The sequence below is a fragment of the Equus asinus genome, chromosome 21, assembly GCF_041296235.1.
Source record: "Equus asinus isolate D_3611 breed Donkey chromosome 21, EquAss-T2T_v2, whole genome shotgun sequence".
Lineage (NCBI taxonomy): Eukaryota > Metazoa > Chordata > Mammalia > Perissodactyla > Equidae > Equus > Equus asinus.
In genome coordinates, this window is record NC_091810.1 from 35,629,651 (window position 1) to 35,652,319 (window position 22,669).

Genomic DNA, 22,669 nt, shown 5'->3' on the forward strand with positions numbered 1-22,669 from the left:
TTTTGATAGGTTATATCTACATTAAACTAGTCGTATTCTGGTTTGTTTGGTTAAATTCAGATATTTGGTTCTTTTACACCAGTGGTGATTCTGACCCGCAGGGGACATTTGGCATTGTCTGGAGTGAATGCTAATGGCATCTAGTGAGTAGAGGCCAGGGATGCTTCTAAACATCCTGCAGTACACAGGACAGCCCTTCACAATAAAAAGTTAGACGGCAAAAAATATTGATACTCATCGTATTGTTCATGTTTAATACAAACGAAGTTGATACCCTGATGTCACTAAATATAGATTCCTCAGAGAATTAAGTCCTGGATATTGACTCTCTTCTCTTCTAGGCAGACTTTGCCCTTGGGTGGAAAGTGATACAGACACTTATCCCAAAATGTTTCAGTGTCTTTTTTTCATTCTTGCTATGTATGTAATAAAATAAAATATATATTCTAAAAGTCAGTATTTTTCAGTAGGAAAATGTGGTTTGTGGAGATGGTGTGATAAAAATTCTATGCCATTGATCTGTAAAATACGAAAATCAGAAATTTTATCTGAAAGTAATTCACCAAATGAATATTTGTATATACTAATTGTTAGAAAGTGAGCCTTATTCGTTGAAAGTATGAGTGGTGTCAGCTGTGCCTTTCAGAAAAAGTAAGTCCAAAACCAAACAATAAATATTTGAAAATTGTTGGTTCCAAGAACGGAGAACTTTCTCGACACCAGAAATACTCCATACCAAATGTGGAGGGGAAAATAGCTGCTTGAATGATAGTCTACTCCAGCCTGCCTCCAATGCACGGTTAGTAATTTACCATCTGGTCTGGAGTCCATTCCACCAGTTCACCACTCCGGAAAGCTATTACAGTTTAGGAAAGTGTTCACAAGGTGATAGAACATAGGTTCCTAATGGAAAAGATGAAAGAAGCCAGAAAAATTAAGTGAGAAATGGTTGAGAGAGCCAAATGTAGTATATCAATTTAGACACATTTATCTACATGCCATGGAGAGATTTCAAAAAACTAACCCAACAGAACTGGATGTAGGAATTGGCTTGCTGGATCTATATTGGTCAGTCTTAATGTGGGAATAAGAAATAAAAAGAAGACAGGAAAGAAAGCAGTTCTTGAGGGAGGGGCTTAGAAAAGAGTCTGAAATCAGGAAAGACATAAACATGAAGAAGCGACTTATCCTACTGTGCGTGTTCTAGGTGTTGACTTAATTTAAGGAAGTAGAAAATATTTTTGGAAAACCTGAATGCCAAAAAATGTGATGCAAGGTGGATTACCCAATAACAGTTGTCAATAAAAAGACACTTTTCGAACTTCAATACTTCATAAATATAAAAGTCAAATAGACATATCACACGCAATCTTGGTTGGAAGAAAGTGAACATTAAAGTTGGTACAGCGTAGTTAAGGATTGATGTGCTGCTGAGGATGTGATTTTATCCCAAGGTATTTCAGGAATTCATTGCCATGATAATAAAACTCTTCATCAGTTACTTTGTAATTTCTGAAGGCCAGGTGAAGGGAATGAAGTCCGGCAGAGGGTGGATTTGTGATGCTCATCTTTTAAATGGAGCCAAAAATTGCCGTCTTGAAAATTAGAGTTGAGGCAGGAGAGTTAGATTTCTAGAGAGATGCTGGAGGGATCCAGGAGGATTTTGCCAACAGATAGAAGACAGAGTGACCATTACAATTTGAAAAAGAAAAATCATGCTAGATCCACTTGCTCTCTCTGAAAGCATGTTGGACATGACAGATTGTAGGGTATAAGGGAGGTGCTCTCTCTGTGTTAGGGACCTCTGGTCTCCTTCGGATTTTTTTCTCTAATGTTTAATTCAGCAAGTAGCCCAAAGACACTTTGTTACGTGATCCTCACAAAGAGACTGAAGTTCTTAATAAGAATGGTTTCTAAGCTCTTAAATCCATCTTGTCTAGAGTACTGTTCTCAGAAATTCTAGGAGGCACTGATTCAGGAAGATACTCTCTTGGTTGGGCAGTGCTTGGAATCCCAGTCTGAATCCACTGTTTTATCTAGTTTGTGCTGCCTAATTCTTCTTTTTTTTTTTTAAGATTGGCACCTGAGCTAACATCTATTGCCAATCTTATTTTCTTTTTTCCTTAAAGCCCCCCGGTACACAGTTGTATATTCTAGTTGTGAGCACCCCTGGTTGTGCTATGTGGGATGCTGCCTCAGCATGGCCTGATGAGTGGTGCCATGTCCGCACCTGGGATCCGAACCGGCAAAACCCTTGGCCACTGAAGTGGAGCACGCGAACCCAACCACTCGGCCATGGGGCCGGCCCCCTACGCTGCCTAATTCTTTTTTCTTGTCATCGGTCACCTCATTCTTTCTCCATCTTCACTTATCTTGATCTATAGTTTCCCTCACTCCACTTCTCCCATTTCTCTCTTTCTCTGCCAAACCCCTTCAACAAAAGCTCCAAAATAGGACTCTCCTTTATTTGGCATTATTGTGTTGTTTGAAAGCCTACCTTCCCAGATCTTGGACAGGACTGGATCAAGGGAGTCTTCAGCATCTTGGTTTTTACCATTTTTTGGACCAGGGTGGGAGGTAAAGTGAGGGCAGAACCTCTTCTCCTATGAGATATAGGCAAAGGATAGTAAATATATAATGGCAGCACAGAAAGGTCCAGAGAATAGCTGAACATATTAAATTTGAACTTGAAATTTTACAAGTCACATCACACATGCTGCCTATCACCTGTGTTGTATAGAAATACCCTGTGAAGTCTGGGCAGGAGGGAGACTTGAATCAGATGGGGCAGACCCTGACTGAGCCAGGCTAACAAGGAGCCATGAAATTGAATCAAGTTCAAGATAATGAAAATATTTATGAACTTAAAAATGTATTATTTAAATTATGGTCTTAAATTTGTACTTCACATTTCTGAATCAAAGCATTTGCTTGTGTGGGAGGTAGGGCTTGGCAACACAGACGTTGCTATTTCCTTGGCCAAGGCATAGAATAGTACAAATTTAAGTTTCTTAATCTAAGGCTCTGTGGATGTGATAGCATATATTCGGGCAAAAGAAACAAGGTTTCAACCATACACATTTAAAACGTCTCCCCAAACTTGTCAAATATTTATGGGATTCAAATTTCCAAACGCCTCCTTCAGGTATTTATTACATATGTGTTTAGGCGTTAAAATATTTATGAGAGGAATGATTGTATCCTTTGTTGATTTGCTTGGCTTTGTAGCGTGGATTCTGTAAGGGAGGCTAAGGATATTAACATGGACGCAAGGTTAGAATTGTAATCACTTGTCACGGAGATATGTTGAAACCCAAGATAGAAGCTCCTGTCAGAAGTTAGTGCCCTGATTTAGCACAGCACTGTGACAGCGCCTTGAGAGCTGGGCTGTGCTTTTCTTGATACACGATTGCTATGGAAAGTGTAGTCCTATCCGTGTTCATTCCTCTGGGGGAGCTAAAATAGGTGTAAACACTGTTTAATAAAGGATGTAGGGCACTTTCTGGAATTTATCATAGAAACAGCCAATCTCTCCATCTGCCTTTGAGTTTTAAAAGTCAAATACGTTGATATCCATTCATAATACCGCTGCTGGATTATGCTCTTTACATCCGGCCCTTCTTCTATGTTTTTTCTGTCATATGGGGCAAATTTTGCTTTGAGATAGAGCTATAAATTTGTAATAATGGGCTCCATGTCTGTATTTTAAAAAATTAGAACTTCAGCACATGCAGTGAAAGCAAGGTATTTTGTATTTTAATCTGTGACAGTGCTTAGTGAAGTTGGTGGTATTTGTGCAGTAAAATAAAAGCACTGCTTATTTGAAAGGAACATACCAATCAGATATGATTCCTTGATACCGACACATAATTCCCTTGTAAACAGGGTAAGACTAAAAGTTAATTGTTAAGCAGGCACTGAGTTTAATTCCCAGTGCCTCCACTTACTCCCCGGATGGCTTGGGACGTGTTACTTAGCTTTTCTAAGCCTCAGTGTCTCCATCTGTAAAATGGGGGTAATAATTCCACCTATTTCACTGAGTTGTAAGAATTAAATGAAACAGTGCATGTGGTAGTACACTTAGCAAAGTGTTTGGCATGTCATGAATGATCAAGAAATGGTGGTTGTTCATAGATTAAGAAAAACAATGAAAGGAGGAAAGTTCAGGGACCTGAAATAGGGTATTTGCATGTTACATGTTCATTTTTAAAATGCTTAAAGTTAAGCTTCAACTCAAAACAGATTTACATATAAATATGTGAAAAATAGCAAGTGAAGAGTAGGAGGGAAATTAATAAAAGAATTCTATTTCTATGTGTATTGGTGATTACCTGTCATATCAAATCATGAAAGCAGCAGAAATATAAAAATTGTTTGAAAATGGAATCTGATCTTCCTAGAAAACTCTGGCTACCAAAAACACACAAGAACACTCAAGGAGGGGAAACTCTGCCCAGTTAAGTCATTACAATCACTTTAATTACAAAGAAACGTTCTTTTTGGTATCCTGATTATGATTTTCCCATGGCCCAAACAGTCTTGTGATTTCCCAGAGCCATCTCCATAAAATTAATTACATTGAACAATCTGAAGTTTTTTTAAAGGACCAATACATGGGTTTAGGAAACTTCTGGCAAATCATAATGACAGGCTGTGCAGTCTCTAAGCCCTTTGTGCTGACACAGTGGGCTTACTTTATGAAATATCACTTAAATTTATCGCCTTGGTTGTGCCAGTTAACTGCAATCATAAAAATGTACTAATAATATGCTTTTAATATTGTGATAAAAATAATACATGCTACCAATAAAAAATATGCTAATCATTTTTGAGCAGTTCTTATGTGCCAGGTGCAATCCCAAACACTGTCCTCTCAGAGAATCTTTGCACCTATTTTTTTAGATACTGCTTATCTGCCACATGCAGAGGAAGAAACTGAGGCATAGAAAGTTTAAAGTAACTTTGCTTAAATCCCAGCCAGTAAATTGCAGAGCCTAGAATGCAAAGCCAGATGGTCTGACTCAAGAATATGACCTCGCAACCACCTATCTTGAGAAGCACCAGGTCCCCTGCTTGGAGGGTCACAAGGCCTATTGGCATAGTCAAGGCCCTGAGGAGTCCAGGGGAAAAACAAAACACACACACACACAAACATTTCCTTCTGTTTCACCTATTATTTCTCACCCTTCATTGACCACAGGTTCCTTTTCCCTCAGAATCTGTAGAAACATTTGGTAAAACAGATCGTGGGAAACGTGGTCCTAAAGCAGGAATTGGATTGACATTACAGTTCACTTGATCTAGTTACGTTTTCTAATTAATCTTGTGCCTTAGCTATAAGAACCATGGGCTTTATTGCTGGCATATAGACTGTTAAAATCATATTTCAACGTTCTCATTTTGCAAAGTTTCAATAACTTAGACAAGTTCCAACAGTAATAAAATGCACGAGTAGTAGCAAGGGCCGTGGTGCAGTAAATCTCTGTTAAGTGCTCTCTCTAGGTCAGGTACTACGCTAGACGTTTCCTACACTTTTATCCAAGAGAAGGGAATTCCTGTCACCATCCCCTCCTATCAGATGAGGAAATGAGGCAGGGGAAGAGGGATTTGAACCCCAGTCTGAATCTCAGGCCCATGCTTTTAAGAGCTATGTGTATTGAAATTAAAATAAAAGGAAGCCCGACCCAAGCTAAGTGATATCCTTAGGAAATTAAAGTGGAAGATACACTACAAGTAACTGAAATTTGTGGGATGTCTTATCACCCTGGACTGCCCTGAACAGAGATGGATTCCAGGTATCCCAGTTAGGAACACTTAACATATTTTCCCATAGAAACTCTGTTATACGTAGTGGGTAGATACATGTATTCAACAAACATTAGAATGCCTACTATGAACCATAGGACTCCTAGAAACTTCTAGACTTCATAGCACACTATGAATTAAATGAGCATTTATAGGCTAATCTTAGAACCTAACCACATTTAGCATTTTCATGATTAGAAAATTTATGCCAGGTTTCAAACAGTCAACCTAAAAATAAATATTAAAAGGGCAACTTGCTCATAGTTGCTTGCTATCTGCCTTGATCTTGATGGAGAGATAATTAATAAAAGAACATAAAGCCATTACTATATGAATGATTAAATTTTAATATATGCATGTTGGTGTGCAGTCTATGGGCATGCTCATGAGTATTTTCAAATTCTAGATCTCCAAACTACTAGAGATTAATGAAGTTGCTTATGAATGTGGTTAGTGGGGAAGAAAGTCAATTTACATAAGAATATAATCATATTCATTACATTAGGGTGGCTTCACGATTTATACAACTTATATTTACAAACTCTGACTCTAGCTAATGCAAGTTTTAAAATTAATTTTTCATGAGTGATACTAGAAGAGACCTGTCAAGAATTCCACATTTTTGATTGTGCTTCTTTAAAAGCAATGGGGAAGAAAGTAGATGGTGTGTGTATATTTAACAAGATGTTAGCACACTTCTGATTTTAATATTCACATGAGGAAATCAAGCAGACTCACGAAATATTGCTGATAAATTGCGGGAACGTTAGCAGAGACATTTATTATCAGCCTATAAAATTCTGAGTAGTAGTACTGGTGTGGTGCAGTGTTTGGAAGGGACTCCTGTTTCTAAGTGGCGGGGGAGGAGTGAGAGACATCTACCTTGGCTACAATTTTAGAGTGGCATTTTCTTAGGCAAACTCTATTTCATTTGTGGGGATGTCTCGTTGGGAGGAGGGTTATGGAGATACACGGCTCACATCATAGAAGATCTTAGAATGGTTCTTTAGACTCTTAATTGTTTAGAAATTCAAGTCAGAACTGCCTGAAACGGTGACAGGGAAGCCAGACTTGTCATTCAAATTTGGGACTTTGGCATACCTCCTAGTTTGACGATGTCTTCTCTGGTGCCCTCATTTCATTATGCTCTGTCTCACCCTGCAGAGTCTTCGAATGCCACTTTGCTGACCAATGCGGAGAAGATTGCCACCATCACCACCACACACACCCCTTCTCAGCAGGGGCCCCAGGAGACCAGGTCAGACATGGCTTTGGTTTTTTTTTGTTAACTTAAAGGGAAAAAGGTGACTCCTGGTATGACGATACTCATCCTTCATTCTGTCTGAGTTTCTCCTGGGTTGCTCTTACAGTAACTTCTCTTGCTTTGGCAGGAGTACCACCAAACCAAAGCCGGAATCTCAGTTTGAGTTCAAAGCACCCCAGGCAACACAGGTGAGGACCATTTCTCTTTTCTCTCTGTTTGCTTTTGTACGTTTCCTTCCAACTTTCTGAAGCTATTTTACAAGATAGCTTTTATACAGTACACTCAATTAAAATAAATAACCTTTTGTGAGGGAATATACTAAATACGTACTCACATTTGGTTGTCTAGGAAATGACATTTTATTTTTGCTACCTTTGAAGAATATTCCTAGATATCCTTTTCTAGGGGGAAAAACAAACAAAATAAAAAGCCATCATTGTCTCAAGGTTTGGTGATCAGAGAAGGAACAAAACAGCTAACATCTACTCATGGTATTCATAAACATATTTATGCCAGGAAAATGTCTTTTTGTTAAGGTGTTTCTCAGACTTGAATTTCAGGTGAGACACGTAGAGCTGAGTACCTGTCCCGCAGAGTAGTAATAGAGGGTGCGCAAATAATAGCAGGTGAAGCAAATTTGGGAAACGTTGGATGGTGTGAAGTTACATAGGTTCATTTTATACTGGCCTTCTCAGAGCCCTCAGTAATCCATTCATGATTCTACTCACCTCTACTCTATGAACCACTCCCCAGATGTGTGGAGATTGTTGCTGATATCCAAATGATGGGCACTGCTGGCGTTTTCTGGGGGTAGGGCAGGGAAGCTGAACATCCAGCAATGTGCAGGATGGTATCCTGTAATGAAGAATTTTCCTGCTGCAAATACTAATTGCAGCCTCACTGATTAAATTTTAGTATATGCATGTTGGTGTGCAGTCTGTAGGCACACTCATGAATGTTTTCAAATTCTGGATCTCCAAACTTCTAAGGTTAATGAATATTAATAAACAATTGAGAATCACTAAGAGGGGGATACTGTGTCTTTTTGTCAAATCAGCATAATAGAGAATGTTTGGGAAAAGATGGAGAGAAATCGTGTGGCTATAAGCTCTCCCAAAATGATTGCATTTAATTTCTTTCAATAGGAGCAAGATTTTTACACTGTGGAACTGGAAAGAGGAGCCAAGGGATTTGGCTTCAGTCTTCGAGGGGGCCGAGAGTATAACATGGACCTCTATGTTCTGCGCTTAGCAGAGGATGGTCCTGCAGAAAGGTGTGGAAAGATGAGGGTAAGTAGGAAGAGGAGTCTGGAATAGATGTAAATAAATTGTCTGCAGTGACTTTTTGACATTAAATGGCTGTAACCGTCATGTTCATGAGAATAGCATTTTCTACAGCTTCAGGGTGCCCTAAATGCATGGCTCCCACCGTAGCATAAAGTTCTCCCTAAAGCATAGTTAGCTGTAGCTGCGAAGGTTAGGTGAGACCTTCCAACTCTTTGGGGTTAAATGAAGGATTAAAATTACTTATAAATTTATTAAAGTAGGTATTTTCTGAATCCCCTTTTCATAGTTCTTGTACATCATCTCCTGAGGCAGGCACATCACTTCATAGGAATTCCTGGGTGTATCAGGATGCTTAGAGAGCAGGAAAGCTGTGTAGTTCTGTAGGTTCTGGGTGGTGAACGCCATTCAGTCTCTAGCTAGTCGCCAGTCATTACCCTGCTCTCAGGAGCGAGTCAGCTCTGCCTCAGCAGAGGGCCAGCTACTCCATGGCGTGCGTATTCAAGGTTGCTCTGTAGTAGCCAAAGCTGCAAATTTTAAATATACAAACAGCAAAAGTCCATTCTGCTCTGTTTAGGTATCTGTTATCTGTTACTGTGTACAAATGTGTTGCTCTCCTGGGCAGATTAGATGATGAAAAAAAGAAAAATCTTCTGCTCATTATAGATAGGTCACATAGATTGAGACATACACATAGGGAGCAATTTGCAGTGAATTAAAAGAAATCAATATAGTCAGGTCAGGAAAGGAAAAAAGTGAATGAAATTGGTCCAGAGCAGAAAGAGGAAAAAAGTACCAAGTGTGGGGAAGGAACTTAATACTTGTACTTAAGACACAACCTTGATTTTTAAGTTTCTTCAGATTGTATCTTTTAATGAACTTTTTTTAATTGAGAAAATAGACCATAAATGTGTCTTTACTCACTTAAAATAGTTTCCGATTGGATGAAATACCATTATCATTATAGTTTGTATAGTGCTGTATAGTTCACAAGACACACTGACATGTATTATCCGATTTGACCCCCTCAGCTTGGTAGACATGGGTAGTTATCATCCCCTTCTACAGATGAGGATGTGAACTCCAAGAACTTAGAAGACTTGAACAAGATCACTTAGCTAACAAGTGATAGGACTTACATTCAAGACCTTAGACTCCAAAGCCAGTGCTTTTCCTTTTCTGCCTTCTAGAAGATAAGCTCCTTGAGAGCAAGGATCTGACCTGTCTTGTTTACTCCTTAATCTCCAGTGCCTAGAATAGTAGCTGACACACAGGAAATGCTGCAGTCAGCTTATCAGCTGGGATCGTGGTTTCATCTGAAGGCTCACCTGGGGAAGGATTTGCTTCTAAGCTCACACACAGGGTTGTTGGCAGGATTCAGTGCCTCTTGGGCTGTTGGCCCAGGCCCGCCCTCATTTCCTATCATGAACTCTGTAGGGCAGCTCACAAGCATGCTTCAGAGTGAATAGGTGAGAGAACAAAAGAGGGCAAGTAAGACAGAAGCCAAAATTATTGTGTAACCTTATCTTTGAACTGACTTCTCATCACATTTGCCATATTCTGTTTATGAGAAGCAAGTCACTAATTTCAGCCCACATTCAAAAGGGAAGGTGATTAGACAGGATGTAAGCACAGGGAGGTAGGGCTCATGGGGGCCATCCTGAAAGCTGCCTACCACATCCTCCTTCCCTTCACAATTAATATTCCCCATACTGCTGGATTTTTTTCCTTAGCTTATACTAGCTAGCATGTATGTATTTTTCTGATTTACTTGTCTTTCTTCCATTAGAATGTCATCTCCATGAGGGGAGAGGGCTTTGTTTTTTTCTCTGCGGCATCTTAAGCAATAGATTTTCTGGAAGATGCTCAATAAATATTTGGTGAATCAATAAATGAAAGAATTTTAAATCATAAAGCACCGCAATGGCTGGTGAAACCCTTTTGTGATCTTCTCACTTTGGTCTCTCTTGCTTTGGCAGATTGGTGATGAAATTTTAGAGATCAATGGGGAGACCACCAAAAACATGAAGCATTCTCGGGCTATAGAACTGATTAAGAATGGTGGCCGCAGGGTGCGTCTGTTTCTGAAGCGAGGAGATGGCTCGGTACCAGAATATGGTGGGTCAAACTATGAAAACATTCCTTCCTTCCCTGGCATGACTCCATGACTTTGTCTCCAGAACTGCAGCAGGAAAGTCTTTTTGTTTCCCCTATTCACCAGTGTCTTACCAGCCTCTCGCACCATGTGATTATTTGCCTCGCTTGTTCTGAAATCTCTACACATTTCATCCTTTTGCTTGCTTACGTGGACTGGGGCATGGCTAAGACGAGATCTTTATAGCCCCCTTTCTGATAATCAGAGAGAACATTTTGTCTAGTCCGACCAAGAGCGAAGGAATGTTTGTTTGAACTGTGCCAAACTGTTTCTCAGATCCACTTGTTAGCACAAAATGACTATACTCCTTTTAAGAAGCAGGAAAGCAGGTTTCCTGAGTGATATATTGAGGCACAATTCTTTTGCTTTCTTTTTTGGTTACTTGATGTCTTTATTTAAGAGGCGTGAGCTTTTGAGATGATTTGGGGGCCTTGCTCACCTGCTTTACACTGTATACAATACTTCTGCATCCCGTCACTGGTCCCTCCCCCAAATCAGACCACCTGAGCCCACTACTATAAAACAAACAAAACTGTTGATTATTAGCCATATGTTTTTAAATGATAAAGGATGAACTAGATTCCCAGTGCTCATCATGAGGGAAGCATGTTACTTTACCTTTCCTATGGGGAAAGCCAGGTTATACATAGACTTCCTTTGTCATACCTATGGACGTGATTTGAGTAAACAGCAATGATCTTTACCTAGCTTAGTGTTCTGATGGCAAAATATTGTATATTATAATAATGATGTCCTATTTATTTGAGAATTCTTGTTTAAAATTAAAATTTTAAAAAAAGCTATGCCCTAGATGTAGGGCTTTTCTTCCCAACCAAAGGTCTACAAAAGTTTCTATAGAAACTGTGATTGAATGGTCCCCATATACGTTGGTCCCCTTTATTAGGGATTTATCTGTTATCACCCTCTTTTTTGAAAGTCATTCTGCACAATTCCCAGTTGCATTTTGGATTTGACGAGATTCTTAATTCAGATGCAGCTGAAGGAGAAAGATAACTCCTTTGAAGGACAGCCTTCCCAGGTGTTGGACATTCATACAGGTGCAAAATATGAGGGGCCCAAGGTGGGGGGTGGGTGGGTATCAGATGAGGCCCCTTAAGACATGACCAACCACAGGGAGGTGTTTTGACTACATTAATATGTTGCAGCTGTGCACTGTACTAAACCTCTGATAGGTGTATCGATGCCACTGAAACTGTGTAACATTGTCTCCCTTTTCTGTCTTCCCTATGCTTCTGTCGGATGTGATATTTCATTTGAGAGTCATCGTCAGTAACCTGTGTACCTTCTCAAAACCTATGTCTGTTGCACTGAGGATGAAAATCCAACACTAACAAATGTTCTTTGGGCTAAAAATAAAGATCATTTAAATACTTGGTTTTCCAAGAAGGTTTGAACATGCCAGAGTTGTGCTGCTGTAATGTCTCCATGTGTCATTTGGACTAAATCTCTCTAATTCTATTGATTAGAGTCACAAATGGGTTATAATATGTTAAGTTCCAATATTTTTCTTACTTGATTGGAACCTGCTTCTCTGTGAGGCTATTTTTGTAATGAGTTTTTTGTACTTAATTTAACTGCCACGGTCTTCGGGGGGGGGGGGTGCGGGGAGGGAGGGAGGGAACTTTGTTCTTTTGTTGTTTATTGTTAATGCTCTCCTATGCCAGCCTGTCATTGTTCCAGTTGTTTGAAAAAAAAAAAAAGAAAGATAAAAGGATGCATCCATTGTCTGGGTTCTCGAGTCACCTTCTATGGCTGTCTGAAACGTCACTGTTCTGATTGCGGTCTCTGCAGCCTTATTTGAGTGTTGCCTTAGACTGTCTGACTGGACAAATAAACTCTCTTTGCCCTATGTTAACAAATGCAGATTTTTTTTTTCTTTCCTCGTTGTTATAGGGAATCTAAACGTTCAACTTTTTCTCTTTCTCTCTTTCTCTTTCTCTCTGACTGTTCTTGGTGCTGGGCCCTCCCTTCTACAGCGATGATACCTCCTAATATCGCTGCATGTATGAGAAATGAAAAGCTCGGGGAGGCTTGCTTCTACCTTATGGGCCATAATCAAACTACGGTTTGTAGCTCAATCAATACTAGGTGTTTCTGTGCTGTGGCCTAATTTCCTCATTGCTTCTGCTTAGCTCTATTTTGATATGTTTGGCAATTCATTCTGAGCACCCTGCGTTCTTTGAATTGTAAGTACACTGCTGACCCTGTTGAAGTCTTGCTGTCCCTTATCTTAAAAGTAGGTGTAAGACACCCCCGGGTTAGACTTATGATAGTGATCTAAGTACCTTCTTTCACCCGAATCTTAAGAAGACCTTGTAAGAACCTGTTTGTGTTAATTTTAGTAGCCAGCATTCAGAAAGAGTAAAGCTCTTATCACAGAGCTCTCACCCAGGCAGATAGGGCTTGGCTAGCCAGGAAGATGAGGTTTACTGCTGGACCCTTATCTCTTGGCAAACCACAGCACAGGCCACACCCTGTCCACAGCCTGTTTTTGTAAGTAAAGTTTTATTAGCACATAGCCACGCCCATTTCTTTTCTGTGTTGTCTAAGGCTGCATTTACACTACAGTGGCAGAGTTGAGCAGTTGTAACAAACTGTGTGATCCTTAAAGCCAAAAATATTTACTCTTTGGCCTTTTACAGAAAAAGTTTGCCGACCCCTGCTCTGGGCTATATTCCTGCTTTAGTTAAACCCACCCAAGGTTTTGGGAGATCATTCATGAAACAGATTAATTGCTTAATGTTGATTTTGTTGCCCCATGAAAGATCCTTAAAGAGCACCCACTTCACACCTCCTTCACGCTGTGACTGTCACCCTGTTTTGTGCTCCACGCTGCAGCACGTCATTTCAGGTGCCTTGCCTGCAATGGTATAAAGTGTATGACTTGTTGGCATCCCTGTTTTGAAAAGAGCTTTCGTAAATTCAAGATGCTACATAAACATTTTCAGTGTCATTTCAAATAGTTTAATAATAAATAGGAGCCCAAAAAGCTGCCTTGCTTTTAAATCTGTAGATATCTTGTAAGAAGCAGTCCAGCATCTGCACAGCTCATAGATGTAATTATGGCTGCTTTGTGTAGCATAAAGAAAAGTGCCTCTAAACTTGAAGACTTTATGTGAACCCCATCTAATTGTCAAATGTGTACCTGATAACCTCCCTTCCACTCCCTTTTATCTGTCAGAAGATTCCACATTTTAAAAAGAGCTCCTTAAACTTACACAAAATTAGAAAAAATAGTTGAATTACATGCACAAAGGTAGAGAGAGTGTTTCATGGACCCGCACATACATCACATTGGCCAATTATCAACATCTGGCCAACATGTTGCTTCTATAATCCCCTTTGCCCACCTCTCTGGGTGATTGTTTTTAAATAGAAGTATATTTTGAATAGAGGAAAATGCATAAAGCCTTAGTATACAGTGCAGTGAATTTTTACCTTCGTGTACACCCATTTAATCACCATCCAGATCAAGACGTAGACTATCTCCATTCCCCCAGAAAGTTCCCTCATGTTCCTCCAAGTAAATAGACTAGATTATTTTTAAGCAAATCAAAACAAGTATCTTTTAAAGGAAAGAATATTTTTTTTCATGGGGCTGGAGGAGGGGTGGGCCGCAGAGAAGGGTGGGTGGCTGGGAAAAGAAAAACAAGGGGTAGTTAAGGCAAGGAAGTTTTGATACTTCTAGACAGACTATTTGTGTTGTGTCCTTAAAGACTAAAGTAAGTCATGACTGATGTTATAAGTTCTTTAATGATCCATGTCTTGAGTATAGAGAACAGTAGGCTAGATCCTGAAAGCCACAAACACTAGTTTTTAACCCTAACTAGTTGCGGTTATACTTAACCAAGATTCAGTTGGCTTTGATTCTGACTGCTTTTAACAGTTGTGTGTGTGTTGTGAACTAATGAGATCTCAGGTGTGGGAGTGGGGACAGGAGCTGAAGGTCCTTTGTACCAAACTGTTGCTCTCATTTATTTTCCCCGCAGACCCCAGCAGCGACCGGAACCGCCCCCCCGCCGGTCCACAAGGTGTTCCGGAAGTGAGGGCCGGGCCATCCGACCGCCGACAGCATCCATCATTGGAGTCCAGTTATCCACCCGATCTTCACAAATCATCACAACATGGGGAAAAGCGGGCACACGTGAAAGATCCAAAAAGCAGCAGAGAGTATAACAGACAACCCAATGAACATCACACATGGAATGGAACTTCTAGAAAACCCGACAGTGGGGCATGCCGACCCAAGGACCGGGCACTGGAGGGACGAAGAGATGCACAGCCTGAGCGGATGGTGACCAATGGCCCCAAGAGGAGATCTCCAGAGAAGCGGAGGGAAGGCACCCGGAGTGCTGACAATACTTTGGAGAGGAGGGAGAAGCATGAGAAGAGAAGAGAGATTTCTCCTGAGAGGAGGCGAGAGCGGTCACCGACCCGCAGAAGAGACAGCTCGCCCAGCCGTCGGAGGAGGTCTCTCGAAAGACTCTTGGATCAGAGAAGGTCTCCAGAGCGAAGGAGAGGGAGCTCGCCTGAAAGGAGAGCAAAATCAACCGACCGGAGGCGAGCAAGGTCCCCCGAGCGGAGGCGAGAGCGGTCACTTGAGAAAAGGAACAGAGAGGACAAAGTCAGCCACCGAGAAAGGGAAGAGACGAGTCTGAAACAGGATGCCGGCAGAAGTTCCAGACATCCCCCGGAGCAGAGAAGGCGACCTTATAAAGAATGTAGCACCGACCTCAGTATCTGAGACTCTGAATCACATTCCAACCTTTACCGTGTCAAAGGTTCTAAGAGGAAGGTCACAAACTTGAAATAATTTAGTTTCTTACCTAATGAAGCATCTGACACCTGATAATCCTATGAATAGCAACAAACATTTTATGATTTGAAATCTTATAAGAAAAAAATATATATGAAAAGTGTTGTGCCTGATGTATAATATTAAAGAAAGTATTTTTAAATGCATACTTTTTTGGAAATTATTTGCCAAATGCTGCCCCAAAGGGATATAAATTTTGTTTCTACATAAACTGTAGAATTGTCAAGAATTGTTCCCTTTTTGGGGCAATCTTTTTCTCTCCTGGTTAAATGGGGCTGTTGATCATTTTCTCTACGTAAGGGAAATTGCTAAGTTTAATTTGATGTAGACTGTTATGTAGTGATGTAGTGCTGTACTGTACTTAGGAGTTTTTCTTAAAAAAGAAAAGGAGCAAAAAGGCAAAAGTTCTATTTGTGAAAGCTGAGGACTCTTTGGGATGGGTTAGGATTGTCAATGATCCTAAAATTAAGCAAACTGTGTGAAGAGACTACTATTGCAAATGAAGGATATTTATAGCTAAACTACACAGCACAAAGCAATGTTAGCTTCTTGACTTATAGACGGTTTAGAAAACAGTTGGTACTCTCCCTCGTCGCCTAAAGGCGCAGAGGAGAAAGTTGGCCTCCGTTACCCAAATGCAGCCCAAGCACAGTTGGTTAGGTTCATTAGCATCACCAACATCTAATAAGATCTCATTAAGGCAGTGCCATCACAGCTTTGCTCAACTACTAGAAGGAATGGACAACGCGTATCTTCTATGTTATCTTGTCTGATTTGAGACCGAATAGTAGATGGAATGAGGGACAGTGTGCCCAGTGTGAGGGAGCCGGAAGAATCCCCAATATGGAAAGTATGTTCCCCCTTGTTAGCATAAGCCGGAGGTTGCCCTTTGCCAAATTGAGGAGGAGGGAATGAGCTGTAGTGGAAGATACCTCTCTGTTGATATTTAAAGAAGTGAGGGTTGGGGATGCTTCTTCTTAGAAATGCCAATTTCCCTTTGAATCCATAATAAAAGTCTCCACGATGATTAAAGGGGAAAGAAGGATGCAATCCCAGTGGTTCTAGATCTAGTTGGCAAACCTCTGTCCTCATGACCCTGTCCTTTGAGTCTTTGGACAGCAGAACAAAACATAGTGATTTTTCTTTTTAAAAAGACTCCTTCTTTTGCAATCCCACAGGAGGTGTGGTTGGGTCGGCTGTAGCCCCGGGATGTGGTTGAAATGGATTACTGCCTAGCTGAGCCAAAACGTTTGCTTGTACCTGTTGGACCACTACAGCAAACCGCTGCTTACAATGCATTGTGTATTTCTGTAGTACTGTTTTGCATTTTCCATACAGACACAAACTTTGCAAGTCAATCACTGTTGTTCTCATGGTACTGTTTAAAAAAAAAAAAGGAAAAAGGAAAAAAAAGCAAACGGAGAAAACCAGCCAATCATTGTGTGTACAGAGTTAAAAATTGTAATTAATAGAGCCTGTTTAAAAAAAAAAACAACTGTTGCCTTTTTTTCTTGTATAAAAGAGAATTTATGACAAAAAATTTAGCTGTGAGAAATGTGATTTGTGTTTATATTTCTGAATATGGAACAAATTGATTCATTGAGATATATTTTAATGTAAACTAAATCAGGTATGTAAAGCTGTTTTAAAATGGGAGACTATATAAGTGATTCTCTAAAGCTTTAGTTGGTTTGCATATCCTCATTTCCTCCGTGGTGAGCCTGCTAGTGAGTTATTGAGCACTTGTTGGCGTTCTCTGTTCTTCACTCATTTCTTGCAGTGTGCTATGGACTTAATGCTCTTTCTGTATTGATGAAAAGCAGTATGTGGGCCAATCTTTTTATAAAACACTATGCATATATAAATATTACATCGTTCATAGCTTTATTTGACTTATGGGTTTATACATAACATTAGAATGAGTAGCTGTAGTTGTCTGGACATGCACAAAGCAAGTTCCTTTCCTGGAACAGACACAATGTACATTCTATAGCTAAAAAAGGAGGAAGTCTGTGACGGCTATTTTTGTTATTCAAGTTTTCCATACAAAGCATACGTGGAGCTGTAGTAGTAAGGCTGAGAGAGAATACAACTGAATAATGATGTTCTTTTTCATTGATTTCCTAAGAGCCGACTTGGGGATTTTATTCTCACGGCTTCACTGCTAGGAATTGTCTCACTGTTTTTAGCAAAATCTGTGATGTTAAATGATCGATGCTCTCATTGTGGTCCAGAGTTTTAGATAAATGAAATCAAGGTGGATTTTTGGAGTACATCGTGAAGTTAACATCTTGACGTCTTTCTTGTTGTCAGAGAGGATATTTGACATTTTAAAATCTATGTGCTACTCATCTGGGCTTGGCTCAGTCCTTGAAGACTTTTGGTGTGGCGGTTTCATCTGATTGCCACGCATCAGATTTGCTTTGGAAATATTGTACTGTACAGGGACTATGCATTAAGCAGAAAGATAGAGTTTTCTCTGAACTACTGTAACCTTAAATTGGAGACTGATTCTTGTGAGCCTACTTTCCCTAATCCCCCACTTCATGTAAATGTCTTGATGAAAGATGATGGATGAGTATTTTGTATGATTAAATCAAACCATTTAGGAATTCCCCTCCCACCCATTACACAGTTGATGCCTGAAAGAATGTTGGGGGGAGAACTCAACACCCTACTTGTATTTTTTAAGTTTCTTTTGTGAAAGATTTTTTAATGCATTTTTACTGTAAAAATACATGGAAATGTATGCATTCCATAACCACTATTGCTTCTGGGTTGATATCTTTCTTGTCTTCGTGTTGTCTCAAATATATCAGGGTCAAGTAATCAAGTGAGTGTCTGGCTCCCAACTTGATGAAGTATCATACTATTCTGTTGAAAGAGAAGGAATTATGGTTTTTCAGTAGTATAGTGTCTTGTTACTCAAAGTGTGGTCCATGGACCAGCTGGCTCATCACCACTGGGTAGCATATTAGAAATGCAGAGTCTCAGATCCCACCCCTAGACCTACTGAGTCAGAACGTGCATTTAACAAGATCCCCAGCTAATCTGAGTGCACATGAAAGTTTGAGCTGCATGCATGGGATGAAACCCTGGTAATAAAGCAAAACCTACCAAGCCAAGAGCTTCATCACTTCCTAACTGTGTGATCTTGGGCCCGTTCCTTAACCTTTTTTTAAGCCTCAGTTTACTCATCTTTAAAGAGGCATACCTCATGGAGTGGGCAACATAAATGCAAAATGCTTAGCACACCTCTGACAATCAGAAAAATCTTCAGTAAAAGACTAAATTTTTTTTTTGTGGAGAATTTTCTGCATAGCAATCAATATTTTCTTTTTCATTGTCCTGGTTTATTTTCCAATCAAAATGAAGAAATATTTTCTCACTCTGTTAAAATGGGGAAGAAGGCCTTCTGTTTTAATTGTAAAGCTAACGGACAGTGTGACTCATGCTGCTTCACAGGGGTAATTACACTTACCAGTGTTTTGAAATATGAAACCAAAATGCTGTGCTGTGAAAGTTAAGGTGAAAATAGAAAGCATGACTTTCAGAGATAGAGAGGTGTGCAGAGTTAGACATGCTCCTAACTAGTCATACTAGATGAAAAGGTTAACCAGTGAGTGAGTTTAACGCATGTCTTGATGATCATGTAGTTTCCAATGACTTTCCAATTTCCTTCATGTAGTTTCCGGATTGTTCCTTTGTATGACTTAGTAGTTCGTGTTTTCCTGTAGAACCTAAATTCCTGGGCATCCAAAAGGGTGTTGTGTTTAATAGTAGGTCTTCCTAGAATCCATCTGTTTTGCTGTATTTTGCTTTATTTTGTCACCTACATGGTAATTGTGGACACTGCTCACTTTCCTAGTATCTCTTTTGTTAAAGATGGCATCTAGAAATGGCCCCTGGCTTAACTGACAATTGAAGCTATTTGTAAAACCCTTATGTCGCAGGAATTCTTTGCCTGCCATAAATAGCCACACTAAAAAGAACGTACTGAGACTCAATTATTGCTGTCAGGGTTTTTCCTGCTGGTGGGCATGCGAGACCACCTTTGATGGTCTGCATTGATCGTGAAAAGAAGAGCCCTTTCAATTTCCTTCAGGTGATTTTTTTTTTTATAATCAGGCAACATCATCAACACCGTGGGTGTTCAGCACGATAAGATTCTAGTGCTCTTGGAATACACGTTTCAGAAGCTTGTAAGCTTCTGAGAAAGGAAATGACAAAGCTGGGCCCTTTCCAACAAAATTACTTGGGGTATTTTGCAGGAGTGGGCCTTCCGTGAAAAATTTTTGACCAATTCCACCCAATGATGTCTTTTGCGTTGTGCTCATCATCAGGAGCAGACGCAGAATGGTTTCATGGTGCAGGCGTTAGGTGACCGTTGGATCCAAAGCACAAGCAAGATCTTTTTGAAAGTAAATGAATATAAGCAAGGCCGTATTAATAGTAAATACTCAAGTATTGCACATGACTGCTACCGTTTACGGTATCACCTTTCCGCCCAACTGAAAAGTCTTCGTTGTCACGTCGCTGGAGGAAATAGCAAGTTAGTCTGCACAGTGTGGAACTGTAAACACCATACCAATAAGCACTGTCCTTTTAAGTATATTTATTGTTCAGGGAATAAAGTCACTTTGATCTCATAGGATCGTAGAGTTGAAGGGAGAATAGCTCAGAAAGGCTGCTAATTGTTACACGTATAATAGGCAAGGCTTCTTACTCAATTACTCATTCTTTCAACACATTGAGGACTGACTCTGTGCCAGGTACATGGTGGGATTAGAAATACCTGCTTCCTGGTCTCAAGAGCTTACAGTCTGGTGGAGGAAGACAAACAGTCAAATACAATCAAATACATATAAACCACCTACCAAGCAGAAGCTCAGGGAACTCTGAAAGTAATTAATAGGGGATTTAGCCAGACTGAGGAAGGTGATAATTCCAGAAGTAAAAGAAGGAGTTAACTGGTGAAAGAGAGGAAAGTACAGCCTGAGGCCAAGGAGAGAGCATGGTCAGAAATGGATCACACCATGAAGGCCAGGCCAGGCTTGTTCTGCACTGTAGACTTGAAAGTAACGGGAGACCACTGAAGAGTTGAGCAGGGCCGTGGTGAGCTGTGTATGTGCTGGGGGAGGGGTTGGTGACCAGCTCAGGTTTGAGCTTGAGAAAGATGGCTTCAGAGCAGCAGGAGAGCAGATTAGAAGGGGGCGGGAGTGAGTCCAGGAAGGCACTAGTGCAAATCCAGGCAGCAACCCTTATCATGAAAAACCATCCTCGGTAAGGCGGGATTTCTCATAGCTGAAAAGTCTACAGGCCCATGTTTATCATCCTCTTATTACAAGAATTCATTTTCTTTCCAACCTAAATCCTACCTCCTCTTTCCTATCCCTTTGTTAATACACGCAAAACACTTTGTACCTGATTACTGGTATTAAAGTCAATCATTTACTATTCCACCTGATTTTCTGCAGGTTTACAAATCCCCAACCCGCTACCATTTTTTTTCAGATCCTGGTTTCAAACCTTGTAATCTTGTTTTCATGGCTTTTTTTTTTTTTTGAGATTAACCGCATTTTCTTCAAGCTAAAGAAGCCCAATGAAGTGTTATCTAGTCTTTTCAGACATTCCCCATATTTGCGTGTTGAGAGAAAAACTGCTCCTCCCATGATATTCTACTCTGAAAAGCAGTGGGTTTTTTTAATATTTACAATCCTAATTTATACTTATAATAAAATATTGAAGTATGTCAGGAGAGCAAAGTAAAATGTGACATTGTTCCTTACCACTTGTCAGTCCCAATCCACAGGAGTAACTATTATTAACAGCTTGGTTTGTGACATTTATGATCTTTTCTACTTATATATATAGTTTGGGATTTTCTTATGAAAAAAAAATGGGCCATTAAGTACACACTACTTTATGGACTGTACCTTTATCTTATATATATTGTGGAAAACTTTCCATGTTAGAATATATATGTGTGTGTGTGTATATATATATTTATATATATAATCTCATGTACATCCTTTATTCTCATTTTCTATCTGACTCTTTGCACAGCAGCCAGAGCGATTCCTTTAAAATGTCAAGTGGAAGGTCAGAGTCCTTGCAGTTGGCTCTAAGGCCCTCCGTGATCCGGTCTCTCCTTTCTCTCTGCTGCATCCTCACCAGTTCTGCTCCAGCTGCACTCCAGGCACCTGCCAGCCTTACTTAGGGCCTTTTCTCAAGCCAGTCCTCCTGCCTGGAAAGCTCTTGTCTCAAATATTCCCGCAGACTCCCTCGCTACCTTCAAATCTTTGCTCAGATGGCACTCCTGCAATGTGGCCCCCCGAGCACCCTATTTAAAATTGCACCTGGGTTTCCCTTTGTTCTACTCTTTGCCCCTCCACAGCACTTACCACGTCTAAGGTGCTGTGTAATATATGTGCTTATTATCTTTATTGTTCATCACCAGTCTCCCTCCTCTAGAATCTGGGCTGGCTTTATGGCCGAGTAACCTGTGCTGTCACATGGGGCCCTGCACTTAGGAGGCCCTGTGCTTGGTTTAATGCTCTGCTGTCACCATCTTGAAATTTTAGTAATTTTTGAGCAAGGAGCATCACATTTTCAGTTGCACTGGGCCTCACAAATGATGTAGCTGGCCTTGTCTAGAATGTAAGCTTCATAAGGACAAGGATTGTTGTCCTGAACTCTGATGAATTCCAAGTTCCTGGAACAGGATCCTGTTTACAGTGAGTGCCCATAGTAGGCGCTCAATAAATAGAATTATTCTACTCTCTCTTAGTAGTTTCATATTCTGAAATTGACCACTTATTTAACTAGTTACTTATGGATTACCAAAACATGCTGCAGCGACCAACCTTATGTGTAAAACTTGGTACCCTTGAGTGGTTTGGTTTAAGTACTTTTGAAGGGATATATTGTAACTCCTAGTTCTTTTTTATTTCTGGTGACACTGATATTATTGAGACTGTGTGTACTTTCATTGCAAACAGCTGTTTTTAGCAAAGTGCTTGCAGGCTGCAGACCTTTATCTCATCAGATGAGAGTTACCCAGCACAGCATAGCTGCTAAACCAACAGCTCATAGCCTTAGCTGCACACTGGAATCACCTGGGAGTTTTAAGAATGCTGATGCCTGGGCCCACGCCCAGAGATCCTGATGTAATTAGTCTGGGGTGTGGCGTGGGTTTTTTAAAGGTCCCAGGTGATTCTAATAGGCAGTTATTACACCCTTCATTTGCATTAACCTCATAAACTCTGGGATCAGATGGGTGTGTTTTGCTTCTTTCTTCATCATAGTGTCCACTGTTGCCTTTT

At 40.2% G+C, this 22,669-nt stretch overlaps 1 protein-coding gene across 39 annotated transcripts in view; it reads left to right on the forward strand.

The window, feature by feature from the left end:
- Positions 1-17,211, forward strand: part of MAGI1 (membrane associated guanylate kinase, WW and PDZ domain containing 1) — a 598,403-nt gene extending 581,192 nt beyond the window's left edge. For 28 of the 39 annotated variants that reach the window (XM_014859300.3, XM_070493532.1, XM_070493531.1 and 25 more), the window contains 5 exons: positions 6,970-7,063; positions 7,197-7,257; positions 8,215-8,358; positions 10,332-10,470; positions 14,518-17,211. In XM_014859300.3, the coding sequence (XP_014714786.2) occupies positions 6,970-7,063; positions 7,197-7,257; positions 8,215-8,358; positions 10,332-10,470; positions 14,518-15,272 (1,193 nt within the window). In that variant the 3' untranslated portion in view covers positions 15,273-17,211. Of the gene's footprint in view, positions 1-6,969; positions 7,064-7,196; positions 7,258-8,214; positions 8,359-10,331; positions 10,656-12,504; positions 12,594-14,517 lie in introns of those variants that run through there. The other 11 variants (XM_014859311.3, XM_014859314.3, XM_014859309.3 and 8 more) reach the window with 3 other exon arrangements.
- Positions 17,212-22,669: the final 5,458 nt, after the last annotated feature.